The sequence below is a fragment of the Temnothorax nylanderi genome, unplaced genomic scaffold (genome assembly GCF_030848795.1).
Source record: "Temnothorax nylanderi isolate EJ_2023f unplaced genomic scaffold, tnyl_v1.0 TNYL_tig0120_pilon, whole genome shotgun sequence".
NCBI classification, from domain to species: domain Eukaryota; kingdom Metazoa; phylum Arthropoda; class Insecta; order Hymenoptera; family Formicidae; genus Temnothorax; species Temnothorax nylanderi.
Window position 1 is genome coordinate 241,198 of NW_027249182.1, and position 19,448 is coordinate 260,645.

At 40.2% G+C, this 19,448-nt stretch overlaps 1 protein-coding gene across 1 annotated transcript; it reads left to right on the top strand.

Moving 5' to 3' along the window:
- The first annotated feature begins 257 nt into the window (after positions 1 to 257).
- LOC139776480 (uncharacterized) lies at positions 258 to 19,239 on the top strand. The gene is made up of 2 exons (XM_071713126.1): positions 258 to 993; positions 13,310 to 19,239. Exons 1-2 carry the CDS (start codon positions 574 to 576, stop codon positions 13,625 to 13,627), a joined length of 738 nt encoding a protein of 245 aa, XP_071569227.1. The 5' UTR covers positions 258 to 573; the 3' UTR covers positions 13,628 to 19,239.
- The last annotated feature ends 209 nt before the right edge of the window (positions 19,240 to 19,448 follow it).

A 19,448-nucleotide genomic window follows, 5' to 3' on the forward strand; every position in this document is an offset into this window, starting at 1 on the left:
AATAACGACAAAGTGGAGGAGAAAAAAGAAGGGAGAATGATGAAGATTCATCGAAAATCATCGATATAATTCCCTCGGCCGCGCGCTCGCGCGATCGGGTCGCTTCGGCTCTCGTCGGCAGTCATCGGAGGCCCGAGGCCGAGCGGCTCGCTCGGCTCGCTCGCCCGCGCTCGCGACATTTCGGCGTTACTCGGCACTGCTCGCGTTCGCGCCGCCGCTGCCGAGCCGACCGCCGATCGTCGCAAACGCGAACGTCGCGAACCATCAACCATCGCAAACGTACTTTGGCCGTCGCGTGAGCGTGTGCGCGCGCCCGTCTATTCTATCTGTCCGTCTATCCGTCTGTCCGCTGCTGCTACCAGTGCTACCTCGCGCGGCGCCCGTCTGCCCGTCTCTCGAAATTCGCGCGTGACTCTCCGCGTCTCTCGCGCGTTCCTCGGTGTGCAGTGCGGTGGTGTTGCCCGGCGGTGGCGATCCGGCGCGCAGATTCCACGTTCGTTAATCCCTTCCCTCGCCGCCCCTCTCCTCGCTCCGTCGAGAGTGAGACCGACCGACCGACGGCGTCGTGACGCGATGTCCTCCTTCAAGGACGATAAGCCGTGCGCCCGGCTCTGCCACATCGTCAAGTGGGACGACTTCAACGGCTACGGCTTCAACCTGCACGCGCAGAAGGGCAAGAACGGTCAATTTATCGGCAAGGTGGACGACGGCTCGCCGAGCCAGGCGGCCGGTCTGCGCCAGGGCGACCGGATAATCGAGGTCAACGAGATCGACATCGCGAACGAGACCCACAACCAGGTGGTCGAGCGCATCAAGGCGTTCGCCAACGAGACCAAGCTGCTGGTGGTCGACCAGGAGGCGGACGATTACTTCAGGGAGAACAATATCGTCATCAAGGGCGCCATGCCCAACGTCAAGGTGATCAAGACGCCGGAGAGGAATCCCAACAGCGTGGAGGACCGCTCCGACGGCAGCAACTGCTCCGTCGACGAGGTAAGTGGTGGGCTTCTTGGCTTCTTCCTCTGTCTGTTTTCCCGGTCGTCTCGTAATCGTTGATTCTAATTGTGAGCGCACCAGCGGTTTATCACAGGTTCTTTTTTTTTTAAACGTGTGTAGTTATCCCAAGGCGGCAGCGGAGCGTTTCAGAGATAAGCTGATCCTCTATCAAACCTGGATGCGCACGGCTACAATTAAACCGACAATGTGTCCGGATAGATTGCTGTTTGTTTAATCGAGACTCGCCGCGAGTCGAGAAATAAACAAATGTAATTCGTCGCCTCTCCGACATTCGGCATTTTTTCCTGTTCGTTTCCGTTGCATAATTTCCTTCCGAACGGAAAATTACAGTCGGGTTCTGGGAACGCGGCTTAATTGAAGAAAAACATAGCGCAAAGTACAAGGAAACGCGTCTGCAAACGCGTCTGTTTCAAGTATTTGTCAATTTAAGTGGTAAATCACTTGACGTGCATTTTAGTTTTGTCGCAGGATTTATTTTTACTCAGCTAATGAATCCATTGTCGCGAGATACACTGTATATGCACAATGTTGAGTAAGTTGTTTTTTCTTCAATGATGCGTGTATAATAATAATAGAGATGAAGATAGATGAAGAGTACTCTCTTGGAATTATAATTCAAGGTTCTTTCTAACTATTATTACTTATACTACCTAGTAATTATTATTAATAACCGGAATAAACGTGCGGTGCAGTGTGTTAGTTACGGCAAAATTCAAATCTGTAAAAACAACTGTTGGCATTGAGCGGCGCTCGTTTGCAAATCGCGGACGATTCCTTTGAATAAATGCAAATTAGCGCGTGCATCCAAATTCGCGCGCATGTGAAATAAGTACGGACGCGCGCGGAAGTGGTTCTGACTTGCATCGCGGACGAGGAAGTCGCGTAAGTAACACCTCATTCTCATTTTTACAAATCGAAAGATTTACAACAAGAGAAACTATGAAAAAACGAGCGTGCTTTTTTTTATCTCCGATGTAAAAACAAACAGAAATAAAATAAAAATCTGGAGACGGTAACTTATTGTCGCTTATAATGTACATTCTCGCTTTGCTCTCTGGTGAAAATGTGTGAAATATTTCCAGGTAAATCGGAGAGAGAAAGAGGGAGAAAGAGAAAGAGAGAGGAGAAAAGTGGTTAGCGCGTGTTAAGGCGAACGCATCGGTTAATCGGCGTTTTCTTCGGCCGCGAAAGTCCCGGGAGACACGACGCGCCCGTACCGAAGGAATCCGTGGCACTCAGTGGCACTCGCGTGGAATTTATCCGACACGGGTCCACCTGTTGAATTCGTCGTCGCCCCCCCGTTGCTGCCCCGCTGCTCTCGGTGTTTACGCTAGAAAGTGTCTGGCCACGCATGCGACGCGTGCAGCAGCGCCGATACATCGCTTTATCGATGAATTTCGACGAATATCGACGATAATCTTACAATTAGCAGCTGTATAACGGTACAAAGTATACATATTACAATTAGGTTGAACGAATATGAAAACGAGACATGTTGTACTTGAGCAAAATTTCGAGGCACAAATTACTTTCTGCTGATGTCGGAAAATTTATTATAGATTTATTTGTGTATTTACCTAATGTATTATTGTATATTTATTTTGGACGTTTTTGTCGGAAATGTATATCGAACTGATGGTTGTTCGTTAAACACCGTGTTATTTTTTACGTCGTAGCGTTCAGGTTTTGTAGCAGGTTTTGTAGCTTGCTTTTTATAAAATGCAAGCAGGTGCGCGCTATTGAATGCACACACGTCATCGCGTCGTAATTAGTTATTTCTCTCCGCGGAACGGTCTTGCTGTCGCTCTGTTCTTTTAGCCATTTCGATGATCGATGTGTTACAGTAAAAGTAGCCGGAGTAGAAATTTCGACGTGTAGAAAGGTATACAAAAGAGATTTGCTCTTGCTTTCCCTCCTTGACAAGCTCGCGATATGAAAATCAATTGTATAATATTAACTTATATTATAACATGAAATTTATTGTTGTTTTTTACTTATTTTCTAGTTGGATTATTTTTTTCTAAAATTGTCTCATTAAATTCGGCACGTGCGAACGGTATTGTCTTATAAAATTGATATTTTATTTCGTACGATATTATCTGGTTTAATTCGCATTTATACGACGAACTTTACAATAATAAATATTATATTTATTTCACGCGAGCTTAATTTACATGAGCGTACGATACTCGTTTGATATTTACGCGATTTTACGCGCGGAGATCGGGTTCGTAAATATTTTTATGATCGCATTCGGTTCTGCCGCGATTTGCACCGCGATAATCACGACGTTACGACGATAAGAAACGCGTGTACCCGGCGGTCGCGCTTTTACGTACTTAGATTATCGAGTAAAGTTAATGACGCGAGGCAGGAAGTGATTTAAGGTCGGATCGTCAAAAATCTTTCTTCAGGGAAACGGTTACGCAAGCGTCGTAATGACGCGACGTCTGCCTCATATTCCCATCGAATGTAGTATCCTCTCTCGGCGATGACGCGTCTCTTTGCCCGTACCATCGCCGTCAGCTGACTAATAAAACAGAGAAATCCACGATTTTTTTTCCCTCTCAATCGTGCCGTGCGATTATCGTGATTTCTCACCGCGCACGGCGCGTCACGTCTTTTTTCATTATTATCAGTTACACGGAAAGATGCGGCCTCGATCGGAAGATAAAGGACTTATGGTAATTCAAGTGAGTCACAGTCGCACTTCGCAAAAGTTATAGGCATTATTGAAAATTTTTGTAATGTGATTCTAATGTATTTCTCCAAAATATTATTTTAATACATCTATAGATATGTAACCCTACAGGTAAACATATACCTATTTATAATCGATACTAAATTACGGTCAATAATTATTACCAAGCTGATTATTATAATAATAATTATGACAAATACTAATTATTACAATAATCAGATTAGACATAATTATTGAGCGTAATTTAGTATCTATCAATTATAAATAGGTATGTATGTTTACGTATCTATAGATATGTATTAAAATAAAAATTGACGTTAATTTTTTAATTTGCATATATGCAGCTGAATTTATTGAAGTTTTTTCATTTATTATAGTTATTTATATTAAAAGTGTTGCGCATCTCAAATCAAGGCTAAACGCAAGATAAAAATTTTAATATGGACAGATTGCAAGACGTCGTTATGTCGCTATTTCTCATAAATCATCATTTAGAAGCTATATTTTCATCCTGTTTCTGTAAAAATAATCATTTTTAACGCTATGCTCTCCCCCCCCCCCCTCTTATGCCACAATCGCTTGCACAATCTTTCTCGATCTTGCGCATCGTCCGACATTTCTCTGTTAAATCCCTATTAGAGAATTTAAAAGGCTCTATTTATTTTTAATGAGAATTTATGACATTATCGAAATCAAAATACGTTATTCATAATATTCCGTCTCGTGACTCCTATTAATTCCGCTAAAGGTAATATAATTGGGGACAAAAGGGTTAATTGGCATAAATTGCCGCTCGGTAAATAATATTCGCCGGTACTTACGTCGAGTTATCATCGCTGTCTTTCCATGTTGTTATCAGCTACGAAAATTGTGCGTTAATACAACACATTCGTCGCACTTACGTGAGTACTTACTCGAGTAAACGCTACCTAATACCTAAACTAAACATATGATGATGCCACCGCATCGTTGGTAACATCTGTATTTGTTCGGATTGCGAATGAATAAGACAGAAATGTGAAGAAGACTCGCTCGTCGCGTATGAGATGCGCAAAATACGTAAAAGCAACGTCCGTATTTTCCTCCTAGATTTCCCTCGGTCGATCATTTTCCCTCATTTCATAGATAATAAAATTGCCCATAAAGCACTCGATATACATCTTGGAATGAGGACAATTGATTGTATTATGACTTGGAGGTAGAAGGACGAGTCGCCGAAGGACGAACGTGCCTGTATTCGTGCACATACCCTTTCTTTTATTTCTAGGCCACTGAATTACATTCGTTGTTACAAGTTGTTGCCAGTAACATTAGCCGGCGGTTCGCGTTATACGTTACAAGTTGCGTGAGTGAATTATCAACGTTTGAACTTTCAAGTGGCAATTAATAATAACCATATTAACGAAGCAAATTTCAAGTATGTAGAATGTAGATTATACATTACACCGTAATAGATTACGAAATACGATGTGTATTTCGCGATCGAAAGTCGCATCGAAGCTGGTAGTTTCGACGCGTCCGCGACTCGCCGCATTGGTTTTAATTAGCAGGTAATGTGTCGTGTACGTATGCGTTCTCGCGTGTCGCAAGCGCGTGTTCATTACGCGAGAGGAATGTGAATAACCCCTATCGCGTTCTCTGAAATACGAGACGGGTTCAATTGATGGAACGTACGGATGATAAAACGCCGCCCGTCATTCCAACGCCATCGAGAAATGCCTTTTTGGCACATTTTTTTATTAATACTAATTAACAGTTATAATTGTTATAATTATCATATATACAAACGTATAATTGTATGTGTAATTGTACGTAAGTATAATTGTAATATAACGTTATAATTATTAATATTAGTTATATTAATATTAAAATGGAAATAATATACTATTATCTCTTGATCTTGCTAAAGAATTTTTAATTTTCGTTTCTTTATCTCTAATTTTATATAATCAAAAAGATTTCGTCCTCTGTGTGTATTTACTAATGATTCTAAAACATTATTACCTAATGGTGATTATATGTCATTGTGTAACAGTCTTTGTGTTATCGTTTTGTGTCTTGAAATAATATGCGATTATATCACCTCGGCACGTGTTTAAAACGAATCGGCATCATGCCGCTTCTCGAAGTCACAAGAGTATTCACGAATGTAATCGTACTACTCTGGGGATGAATGAAATGTGATTGAATCATGCTGAATAAGCGGAAGCGTTGCTGATTTGCACGTGCCAACGGACGGATTCTCGACCTATGTGCACGACAATAAAAATTGCCGTTTGATATTTCCTGCTTCCGATCGCGTGTAATGACTGACCAGCTAAAAGCGCTATTTTTCACTGTTCTTGGATAAATGCGCTTCAATTACTATTAAAGAATATTCGAATAGTCGAAATAAAGTTTTATTAAAATATTTTTTTATTTTTTTGAAGAAAATTAACGAAGGAAATTACTTTATCATAAGAAAAGAGTTCTCAAAGTATGTATCGTGGTAATTATTTTTTTGAAGAAGTTTATATCTTTGAATATTCTAAGAAGTCATAAAATTTAGTAAGAAATAAATGTTTATTCTCATAAAGTTTCTATCGTCGCGTGAAAAATATGAAAATTAATATACATCATATTGTCGACGAGAGATAAATATTTCGACACAAACATTTTCCATGTTTGTGGGTTTAATGCATCCCAAGACTGCATTGCAGACAGGATGCGATCATCGTCATACTTGACCTCAGAATTTTTAAAAAGGCTGGAGTCAGCATTTGGTTAATCGTTATTTTTAATTCGCGACTCGACGATTTGGCCTGCAGATGAAGATGAAAATGACGACACGTGTGCATTATTAATATCCCGTTTATATACGCTGTCCGCACAATAATTCATTTATATAGAGGCGGGCGGACGTCTCGTGAGCCGCAGTTTATCCACTTCATTTAACCCTTGAACATCGCTCGGAAATTAAGTCTTGTTGGGAATTTGCAAGATTACAGTGCAAAGAGGATGCACAAAGGATAATAGAAAAGGGATTATAGCGTTAATTTTTAAATAAAAACATCAGAACTTGAAACAGTAATCTCACCATGTTGAAGGAGAACATATTATTATTGTTAACATTATACCACTGAGGATGGCTCGGACAGGAGCCGAAACGTTTGGATTGTTGGAATTTGATTAATAAATCACTATAATATTTAAACGCACCTTGATCCGCGTGTGACCCTTATAGCCTTTTCTAATCTATATTTGAAAAACATCAGAGTTTAATGGCTTTGATTTAAAGGTATTTATATCCATCTCGAATCATACAAAGAATAATCAGTCATTCGTAAAAATATTGTCGATGAAATATTTAAGCTACTATTTTTTTCTGCGAGTTAAATTGTAAATAAATAAGCATTGCGGAAAAATATTCCGGAAATGTTTGATAAAAATGAAATTAGGAGCCGGAATAAGTTATACGTTACAAGAGACATTGTAGAAAAGCTTGCACAATACTGACTAATTAATATTTATTTAATGCGGAACATTCATGTATTATAAAGTCTAAATTGTTTTAACACTTGAAGTAACGTATAAAATAGCATTATAATCCAGGATGACATCGCGTTCTAAATGATGCGAGTGCAAAATAGATTATTTATATGAAATACCTTTCTCTAATTAAGCGACATAATTACGAAACAACTTTGTAACGATCCCCCTGTGTTTACGTGAGAACATGAGAAGACGCGAAGAAACTGGCGAGGTTCGTTTCGTATAGGCTTCCACTCTTTCTCTCGCTTGGAGACACCGTCTCTCCCGTTAATCTCCCCTATCTCTTCGTTCTCGTTGATATCGTTATCGTAGCCTCCACGATTGTTGCAATCTCGTCCCGACACTGCTTATACGATGCTTTCTCTCGTATCCCTCGTAACGTATCCCACTCGATTCCGCCCCGGCCAGCCGCGCGTGAAAATCTCGGCGATTTGAATGCGAAAACTCGTCCCGTTTGACGATCGAGCCGTGCTTAATCTTATCCGGCGCCGCCATAAATCTGACATATCGTTTTATAATTCTTGCGTGTCGATCACGAGTGTTCCAGGGTCGCGACGATAAGGTGTAAGGTCACGCTTAATTTTCTATACTTATTAGTTGGAAAGTACTAAAAGCATTGTTATACAGTATTTAGTCAATGGCTTTTAGTGCTTTTATTCATACTTATTTAGCACGGAAAAAAAGGAGTTGTAAAATATGGGACAACTAACATTTTTGTACTGCGAGAGCTATATTTTTAGCAATTTTTGCAAAACCTTTTGCTACTATTGCTAAAAATATAGCTCTTGCAGTAAAAAAAATGTTAGTTTACCATATTTTACGACTAGATTTGCTACGGTAGCAAATTTTTTCCGTGTATTTAGCCAAGTGTTTAATTGGGAGTACATTTTAGTCAGGTGATACCCCCACAAATAATTTTTCATTAATTTTTTTCGAGATACGGATTGCGGATATAATTTGAATAACTCTCGGTTTCATGCGAAAATCCCCGTCTTGATACACAATACAATAATAGCAGCGGAGCTGCGTTCAAGGAGGAAAAGGATCGCTCGAATGGAACGAATTCATGGTAGTTATGCGTGTCTTATCGTGCCACGCGGTGGGGAATGAGTCATTCTACCTGCCGCGGAGAGCTCTCGCATATACGAAAAGTCATGATGGCTCTTTTTTGCAGAATAAATTACAACATCTTGCGGCGCGAATGGCCAACATCTTTCCCGTATTCTTACGCAGAATACTATATCAGAAATGCGATTTAAAAGTTATTTACAGTTTGAAGACAATATTTCCAAGATGATGATTACAGTGTTGATCAAGCATGATAATTCCAGGTAAAAAATTTCAGGTTTTGTGAATTTTTTTTAACCAATTTTTTCAATTTTGTCCGGTGTTTTTCTCGCAACGTTCGCGCGGATGTTCAACAACAAACTCTCGAAAAGTCCCAACACTATCTGGCGTTCTAGAATAAGTGTTATACGCGCTCGGCAACATCTGTCCGTTGTTTGCTTAGGTTGTTATCGGGTGCGAGTGCATCTGCGCCAGCAACAATACAAGCGGCTCTCGGATGCGAGCCATTACGCCATTAATCGCAGGAAGTTTTTGGAGGACGCGCCGATGCGTTTTACGGAGTCGAATCAATTTCCGCGAGACTCGCGATCCGAATACCTATCTTCTATCGACGGGCGATCGAGTAAAATGCGCGCACACTTTCCTCCGATCAGAAAGATCGCCGTTCCTCTCGCCGACGAGTTTTCACTTCCGGCGATTTTCACGATGTTACGTAAATTCCGCGTTCATGTCCACCCGTTGGGACGTGATTGTCCGCTTCACGGTCATATTACGTGTAGTGATTTGATTTACATACTTGAAAAATATGCTTCTTAATAGTAGAGAGAATATCGCTTTTAATATAACGATTTAATTATAATTATAGGTATCAATAATTAAAAAAAAAACGTAGCTTAATTTATAATATGAAAGAGTTCGCAAAATGTGCAACTATTTTAATGAGAAAAATTTTTATATTTTAATGAAATGTAATTTTAATTTTGTTATACACGGAGAGAATTTTTTGTTATATTTTACCCTTAAATTCACTACAAATTTGGGACAACTTGGCAACCAAGAAATTTTTAAAATATACAAAAGACATTTTACAAACAACGTGATAAAAATTACCAAGCAGATTGGTAAATTTTGAAAAATTACTGAAATTTCCTAGATATATTTTAATAAAATTAATCAAACATATTTTATATTTTAATGTAATAGATATTAATATTTTTTATTATGGTGGATATTAATCAGAATAGCTCGCATAAAATTCTTGGTGGTACATGTTGTCCCACAACTACCATGATTTCAGGGTAAATTTCAAGAGAAAATTCTCTCCGTGTAGAGATTGAATAGATTGATTTTACAGTCAAACAAGAAATGAATTTTCAAGTAATTTATTGCGATAAAGACGCTGTTGCAAGGTAATTACTCTGTATCTAGGTAAAGATATGAATATGTAAACAACGGGACGGGCGACGGAACTTCATTTTTTTCCATGAAGTTAACGTACTGGTTATGATAATGGAATTGCGTGGGAGGCAGACAATCGAGAGATTCTTCCTTATCGTGGGCAGTTGTAATAATGTATGCGACCGAAATTCTTTCAGAAATACGTTAATTTATAGAGGCGATTAACCTAATTAAAAAATTATACATTATCAAATAAAAAACTTGTATAATTATTAAAAATTTTAATATTTTAATATTTTATTCGTATCATTCCTCTCTAAATGTTTTGTTTGTCACATGTTTTTTTGTGTGTCATCTTGTTAAGAAAATTTTTGCAAGTGACGCGCAGATCGATTGCGTAATAGGGGATTCGAGGAAGTCTGTGCACAATTGCGAATTGCGATATTGTACTTCCGATACAATTAATAGCCGTCCTGCCTGTTTCCCATACCGAAATAGGACGTTTCCTGCCTGTTTTGCGTAACGCGACCAACACAAATGCAAAATGTGTCATACTCCAATGTGAATCCGCCGCTTTTTTTCAGTGTAACATACATGTATAAGCTATTCGTTAACTTAATCTTGACGAGCATTTGACGTGTATGCGACATTTAGTTCTTCATCAACTACATTGAGAAAAAATTTTTCTGCATTTTAGTAAATATTTGCATACAACTGTGACTCCATTTACTACAGTAAAATAAATTTTCCTTTTTATTAGTATATGTGTATTTACTGAGATAAAAATATACCAATAAAAAGGAAAATTTTCTTCATTTTAGTAAATGGAGTCACAGTTGTATGCAAACTAATATTTACTAAAATGCAGAAAATTTTTTTCTCAGTGCAGCTTTTTCCAAAAGAGAAAATTATATTCTTTTAAGCTGTTAATAAGCTCGCTTATTAAATCGGCGAAATTTAATGCAACGCGACGGCAACAACGAGGGTGACATCTCGAATTCCGTTATTCGATCTTATTCCATTTCCGCGTCTCGTTCTAGAACGATTTTAGAAGAAAGCGTGCCAAAAACCCGTGCACGTCTCTCGTCTGAATACCGCGTATGCAGATAACGGGGATTCCCCTTCCAGGAGAAGGAAACCAGTAGAGTCCCTCTAATAAGAGTCGCGACACGTTGAATTTCGGCAAAATAAGAGAGAAAGAGAACAAGCGATATACATTCATATCGCTTTCTCTTTCTCTCTTATATCTCTTTTTCTTTCTGTTTCTCGTGCTTTTGCCGAAATGCGAACCGTTGCAGCTCAAAAGTTGCAGCTCTGGTGTCGCGACTCTTATTTATAGAGGGACTCTAGAAACCAGCATTGCACCCTGCGTATAATTATAATTAAATACTTGTGTACGTAACCCGGAGGATAAACGCGTGTTTGTGAAGCGCGATATGCGCGCTGCTGCGCTAAGTTTCAGAATATGTCTCCCACCTCGCTTAACGATTTCGTTGTTGCGTCAGCGTACGCGTGCGAGAAATTACACGTTGCTTTGCCCTAAAGAGCACAGGTGAATTTACAGCTGATGCAAAACGTGAGTTATTTCACATTTCCTGACAATCTTAGAAAAGAAATTTATACTTTGATAGAGATAAGACCACGAATGTTTTAATTTGCGCAATTGAGAGTTTATTTTGAAGACTTTAAAGCTCCGATTTTGCGGATTTAAAATTTGAATTGCGACAGAATTACGGATACGTATTCCGATCGAGTTTACAGAGGAAAAAAAAATCTCGTTCGCGCGAAGCGTTCCATGGTCGTCGCTGTCTCGTGGCACGGATTCCTGCAGTTTTATAGGGTCGTTGCGTCAACAACGGCGGAATAAAAACGTCGTGTGCAATATGCGCGAAAGTCTCCGCGAGGCAAAGATATCGAAGATATTGCGATAATGTCACATAAAGTCAGTCTCTATGCAGAAACGTGACAAAAAACAACCAACTGCGACTCGGCCTTGTTCTTCCTTATTCTCGATTTTTCAAATGTAGTCGAGCAAAATCGCGCGTTAGACCTCGATAATACCTAACGACGTCATTTTTATGTCGGATAAAAGAGAACCTTGGAACATTTCTGCGATTAATTTTCGTTAAGTTGACTCTAAAAATATTTAATACCTGCGGTGTTTCAGTATCTTACTATGTTCTTGATTTATTAAGATTTTTTATGAATTATTAAGATTAATTATTAGATTATAGCATGATAGAGGGAGATTTGTGACAGCTCTTTCATTAGCGTTCTGTATAACGAAATTTCGCTATCTACGTACCGTTATGCACCTCATTCCGCGTCTAGTTGTTACGTTGGATTACTTTAATTACGCTCGATTATCGGGACACAGTTACCGGCCGGGGAAAGCAAAAGGGGATACGCGTAACTCTGTATCGCGGCGAAAATAAATGATCACAATGACTATACGCGATAATTCGGAGAGCCAGTCGTACGTGAAATTCAGTATGTAGGACTGTAGCGCGGCCGGCTGTAGCGATAGCCGACTAACATTATTTCGAAGGGATTTAAACGGTCCGCGCGCGCGGCACGGGGAAAACCGGTTATCTCTCTCTCTCTCTCTCTCTCTCTCTCTCTCTCTTTCTCTCTCTCTCCGTCGTCGTGCGTGACGCCGAGTAATGGAATTCCTTTAAGTACCGTTCAGAGTTGCATCAGGATCCAAGGTCATTATAAGTATCTCTTCGCGGGCAGCGATCTTTATCCGAAATACTCGCGTAAGTTTCGCCCGGGTTTGCGATATAGTGATATACAGCTGCGGCAGAGAGGAGCGAGCGACGCGATACAATCGCGAGATACTCGAGCGGAAACTCCGTGTCTCGTTAAATCTGTACGCTAGGCGTTTGTGAATCCGACCGTATTACGCGGCGTGCAGTTTTTTGTCCCGCGCGCTGCCGCAGAAGGTTGCGCACCAACACGGACGAAACGTGTCAAAAAAGCCGCAGTGTCATTCGGCTTTAAAAGAAAATATATCCCGTCTCGTTCCGTTTCTGCCTCCGTAATCGCGGACGTGGAGCGAGCGATCTTTATCTGGACACTATTCCAGTAAAGTTGCAACCGCGAAGCCATTAGGAAAGTTCTGTTAATAATAAAATTATATGAATTACATACATACGCGCGTAATGAAATCCAATCTATCTTGACTGCAGATAACTTCCGTATCTACTTACACTTGTTAGGGCAATTAAATACTACCTTAGACTGATATTTTATGTGTTGCTCTTTTATATTTTATATATTATATATGTAAAACGTTCCACCTGTCGCTCATTATTATTTAATGCTCGATCGATTTTTCCTGCACTGAAAAGAAGTTTATTAAAATCAAGAAAATAGATTTCTTTAAATTATTAGTTTCCTTAATTCAAAGAAATATTAGATAGATTTGAGAAAATATTTTAAATTCCCAGAAAAACTCAATAAGGAAACTAAATTCACAAAGAAATCTATTTTCTTGATAATATATTTTTTTTCAGTGTATACATTATCTTTTGCTTCCATTAGAATTCTACTTTTCTTAATAATAATATTCTTCTTTTATTTTTGTTGCAGAACACGCAGAAGTCTATCGACTCGAACGACACGGCGCACAGCGACAGCACCACCGTCGCGCAGACGACGACCGGCGGCGGCAAGGAGTCCGACATGCGGGAAAACGGCAACGGCGGCGTGAACCACGTGCACGGCACGGGTAACGGCAGCCTGGGGGTCGGGGACGGTACGAATAACAGCGAGTCCCGATCCCAGGGCCTGAACCTGACGATGAGCGCGAAGGAGCTCAGGGAGATGCTGGCGCAGCGCAAAAAATACGACCCGAAGAAGGAGTCGATCGGCTTCAAGGACAAATTCGACATCGTGCAGAAACTGTAGACGCGTGCGTCGTCCCCTCGTGCCTCTCCTGTGAAACTCGTCGGTGATCCTTCATTCCTTTATTCCTTCCTTTTCCGTTCGTTAACGCCCGTCGAGCGCTCGGCGACGTCGACGACGGTTCCCTTCCTACGATGTAACGCATTTTGTTGTAACCGATCAAATTGTTGTAATAAATACACGATTGTTTAGACTATCGTGGACATTGACATCGAGATATCGTAACATACATACATTTATCCGCGGCGCACCAAGGACGCCGCGGAGAGTATTATAGGATAACGAAAAGGGAGATAACGCCGTTTGTATAAGTACATTGTTAATTTTTAGTTTACACGAAGTTTGCGAACTTACATGTGCAATCTTTGTCACGCTTCCGCGTCGGAAGTTACGACAGATTTCGAGTCACCGGTCTATCAACATTTAACATAGAGCTATGAAATACGAAGAGAATTGTTTTTAACGGAAGTTGCGCGTTTCCCACTTTTTATTGCAGGTCATTAGTTTTTTTTTTCTCGCAACTTATAGTTACATATGGTAGCCCGAGAATATCGTTTTTTTTTTTCCCCGGAATAACAATTTAGTCTCGAAGATGTTCCTGTTGTAATTAATTACAACGCTTCTCGATTAGTGAATAATTAGAACCTCACTCTTTCGACTTGAATTATCCACGGTGTCGTCACGTTAATTTCTAAGCACCGTCTCGTCCGTTAAATTCGGGAGATCCGCTCGCCGTCTCTTCCCACGACTTTCTCCGGCGAGAATTGATCGCCGTCTCCTCGATGTAGTAATCGTCTCGAACGTTACGTCGATCACGTGAATTCTTCGCCGCGGCTGAAGACGGTTTCTAATCGCGCGCGTAAATGAGAAGTAACTTCTGATAAATATCCCCGCGATGTATATTGACAAATTGAAAATTTACCCCGGGGTCTCGACGATTTATTGACCAACAGACCGAACGTTTAATAAATCACGGAGCACGTTGAATAAATCATAGGGAGTCGACTTGGCGTTCGTAAACTAAAGTTATAACAAACATCCAATTAAAAAGAATTCCATCCTTAACATTTTTCTTGCATTTTTTCGCGAACGCTAATCAGTTCGACTTACCGTTCGATTTATCGCAGCCGCTCTCGGTTAAGGCTGTGTAATGGGGATTAACACGGTTGCCAGGACGACAGGTCGTGATGTCGACACGCGGAGAATTCGACGCGCGCGGAGTCTCTCGATAATCGCGCGCGAAGCGTAGATAATGTCCGCGTGAGTTGCAAAACGCCGTAGACCGTCCATTTCGACGTTGCATTCGTAGTTTTGGTTCGCAGTCGCGGCGCGGCTGTAAAGGACTCGCAAGGACGGACGTTCCTCGCGTGCGCGCGTTGCAACGGGTCTACGAAGTCAGTCAGTCGCGTGAGTCGCCCCGTCGTACGGTCCAAGGACGAGCGATCTGGGAGAAAGTACCAAGCCAGACGTCGGACGAGTCTCTCGGTTTAATCTCCGTTATCGGATTCAGGACGCGAGCCGCTTTTTTTTACGTTGCGCGTTGCAGCATCCAGGCGGATCGACTCAGGAATCGAACATCCGTGAATTTTATAAATCGTGATACGTCATATCTCGCGTTTCGCTCACGCCCGACATTTAACGTAGTTAATTGAAGCACTAAGATTAATGTGGACGTAATAACGCTTGTATTTTGTAATTAAATCTTTCATCGCGATAAATAATTGCGCTGGTTAAATAATTCAATATGATATAGTTGTTATCTAAATAATATTGATAATTCGACGTATGGCACATAGCCAAGTTTATGAGACAAGTCAACTGAAAAAGTTCCTAAATTCGTTCTTATTTCTCTAAAGCACATTTCTCACACTCGATTATTTTTAGCGCTCCAATGAGATAATATCGAACCGTTCTATTTGCGACGTGATTTTATTCTCAAAGGGGATAATGAGAGATTAGTTCAATCTCCAATTGCGTATATTTCGATAAGAAACGGTATCACACCCGATAAAACGTATAGTGTTAGTGACTAATCGAACCAGCCCGACTCTGCTGTAGTTATGATTTAATTGCTTAATGATCTAGTTATCTCAGGTGATAGGATATGAATATTGCCTCGTGATTAGTACAATGATGTTGCATGTCTCATCAATGCATTTAATAATCGCCAGAACAAGTATTTTTCAACATTTTTACAATTCTATCTCTAGAATTTCGGCAAAAATTCAAAGTTTCAAGTGCAATATAAAAGTTGAATTTTTGAAGAAGATAAACGGCTCGTTTCGCAATTCGTATTGTTTCTTGTTTCCGCATTTCTTTTTTTCAATTATAGCTTCCGGCTAACGATTGCCACGGTCGTTTATTGTCACGTGTCTCATGGGAGAACCCCGTGCTAACAGTCAATTAAATGCATTTCTTACGTACGTTACGCGTGATATAAGAAGAAATCGCGGTATTAAAGATGCAACAAAAACCCGGAGAAACTCGAAGGTAGCTAATTTAAGGGAATGGAAACAGCGACTCGATTGTAATCTCCATTCCTCTTCACGCAGTACTGAGCGCCCACAAAACTTAATGTAAAACGAACCTTCGAAAAGTACACTGCGTCCATAACGGAAACATATTTACGAATAAACCCGTACCTCGAGATATTCCTTCGCTCGATGCATATATACGCATAAAACGTCCATTTCGAACGAAACGAAATTAATTAAGCACGTGCGGCATTCTCGGGGCGGAATATTATCAGGGAGTGACGATAACAGCGGCACGGCAAACAGGTACGCGCGGGCGTTCGGAAATTTATAACTGCTTTCGTGACGCGCGTTCGATAAACCGACTCGTCGAATGCGGAGACGTTGCGTAATCGGCGGAGCAAGAATGTCGCGTTACAATGGCAGCGAGAGAGCGAGAGCGAGAGAGAGAGAGAGAGAGAGAAAAAGAGAGAAGCTGCCTTTCGGGATTCCACCTTCGGCGCTTCTCGCGGCGAGGCTCGCGGAAAAGTTGAGTACATAACTCGAAACTCTCGTTGCTAAATATTACGACGACACGTTGCGCAACCTTCAATTATCGCCATCGTTGTCGTCGTCGTCGTTATGCATTCACCTGTTGAGAGCGCGCAGGCGTTCGGCGTTCCCGAGATATAACAAGAATAGATCGTGCCTTTTTTTTGCATAAATACGGATACAATGGAGTGAACGAAGCCTCGTTAGTCTATCGGGAAAATTCTAACAATATATCCGGGTCTTTTAATTTCATTGAAATGCACAAAGATCGTTATATCTAAAACTATTAGAAGCCAGATGGTTACAACGATAGAATATTACGAACTAAATCTTCCCGTTGCAAATAAGGACCCACAATTTTGAACATAACATCTTAAAATTTTTAGAAATGTTTATTACATCAAAATATATTAATCGTCCTCAATTTGTTACCGTTTGTTTCGAGAGTGTTAATCGATGCATTTGAAATTTAAATTGTTTAACAATGTTTCCTTGTAAGTTTATGACGTCGTGAATGTTGCGCATGGTTGAATGTTTCCTGATGTTAACGACAATTCGCTCTCGCCAATAGCCGCCATAAAACTTCGTGCGAACGATTCGGCTGGAGAACGCAGTTGTCCGACAGGTCTCGCTCGTAATTTGTTACGGAAATAGCAAAAGCGGCTGTTAACGTTAAAATCACGTGTATGCATACGCACGTACCTGTTATCCTGTGTGCTAATTAAATCTGGTGCGCGTAGAGACCGTTATGTCATTCAGCGGCTTATCCGAGTGAAAGTATAATAATGAGGCACCCGATCGCGCGTATAACGTAGAGTTTGATGAACGAAAATACTGCATTTGTACGGATATATCGTAATATATTCCTGCATTAAAAAAAGCGTCGCGCACACGAAGTGTGCATCGAAATCTCGCCACGTGATTTCTAACTCGTGCGTTCGCGTAAAAGAGTCACGGTGCGGTTTCGCTTCGCGTGTACTTGGCGCGAGACACTACCGTGTCTCTTGATTTTGCGTTAGTACACGGAGAGAATTTTCTCTTAGAGTTTACCCTGAAATCATGGTAGTTGTGGGACAACATGTATCCACCAAGAATTTTATGCGAGCTATTCTGATTAATAATAAAAAGTATTAATATCTATTGAATTAAAATAAAAAATATGTTTGATTAATTTTACTAAAATATATCTAGAAAATTTCAATAATTTTTCAAAATTTACCAATCTGCTTGGTAATTTTTATCACGTTGTTTGTAAAATGTCTTTTGTATATTTCAAAAATTCCTTGGTTGCCAAGTTGTCCCAAGGTTGTAGTGAATTTAAGGGTAAAATATAACAAAAAATTCTCTCCGTGTAGGCGTAAGGAAAAGCAGCTTAATGTCTCAGCGACGTCGTTTTGCGAATGCGCTTTGGGACGAGAAAGAAAAATGCGACAGAAAAAAGAATTTACATCCCAAAGGAAATCGTCGTTTTAGTCTAACGGTGTTTCGCAAGGCTTCCACGTGTACTTAAAAGTCTTAGGCGTCGTGTAGTAACTCATTTTGATAATCTGGAGCACCGATAACGTGCGTTACACTTATTTTGCGAGCGGCGTAGATCCAGCATTGAGGGAAACAAAATTTGGGAAGAAGAGCCAGCCTAAAAACCGTTTAGGAAATTATTTCAGACGAGTTACGACTCGAATTTCTGTTAATTATGCCGCTCGCAAAATGAACGATTCATGATTATCGCGATTCAAACCAACAGGAAAACGAACGGCCGCTAATGCGGCATTTAGAAGCCAGAATTTCGAATAACATTGTGATGTTCTTCGCGCGAAATGTGCGGATCGTTTTCCTTTGACGTGTTTTTTAGGATCTCTTCTTGTTTCGTAGGATCTTGAAGAATCTAATCATTATACCGGCTTCTGTAAATACTAGACTATCGTGCATCAGGTTGGGCGCAACGATCAGACGCAGGGAGAATGGCTAATGATAATTACCTTGCACGAATAAATAAATCTCCCGTGCAATGAGATTCCCTCGCTATAATTATCGGCACGAAACGTACGCGCTCTTTCCGTGGCGAAAAGCACGTTGCTTCTTGATAGTGGTGCGATCTTCGAAAGTAAATTATTCATTAGTAAATAATTATGGATAAAGGCTCGACGATTAACGAGTTCGTTATATAATAAATACGGGCTGTTAAACCCTTCAAAATATGTATAAAATATGTATTCGTGTTGTTGTTGATTTCGTATCGTTATGAATTGGTATCTTATCTTATCCGTATCGGTCATCCAACGCATAAATGATATCATTTTTATCGGACGCTCGACGGAAATAGGAGTCATTTAACGTGATTTTTTTTTCAAGCGGATTTGATAGACTCTTGATAGATTTTGTCGGCGTGTGATTGTTGCACCGAAACCTGGAATGTATATAACCACGCGCACGTATACATACGCACATGTTAAATAAGAACCAAGTACACATGTTACGATCTTCGCACATTATATGTCCAACGTTATTGTGTAAGCGTTAACTGTAAGCATTATGTTTGACAATAAGACTTAGTTATATGTTACAAAATTACATGTATTTACGTACATGTGTAAGAAAGGGTATTCTGAATGTCTCTGTGTGCAAGTTATTGTCCTCCTCGTAAACATATGTTCCACTTATCCTTAATTTCTTGATACTTCCACAGTAATTTACAAGAACTTGATTTTCATCTCTCAATGAACTTTTCTAAAATTTCTAGTTATTTTGTGCATGAATACTTTAGAATTAGTTTTTATAGTTAGTTTTTGCAGTTATTTTTGTACGTTTTAATGTTGGAT

Excerpts from the sequence above, each read along its gene's own strand:
- LOC139776480 (XM_071713126.1), top strand. The coding sequence starts at position 574 with ATGTCCTCCTTCAAGGACGATAAGCCGTGCGCCCGGCTCTGCCACATC. Across the intron at positions 994-13,309 it reads GCAACTGCTCCGTCGACGAG|AACACGCAGAAGTCTATCGA; the intron begins GTAAGTGGTGGG and ends TTTTTGTTGCAG.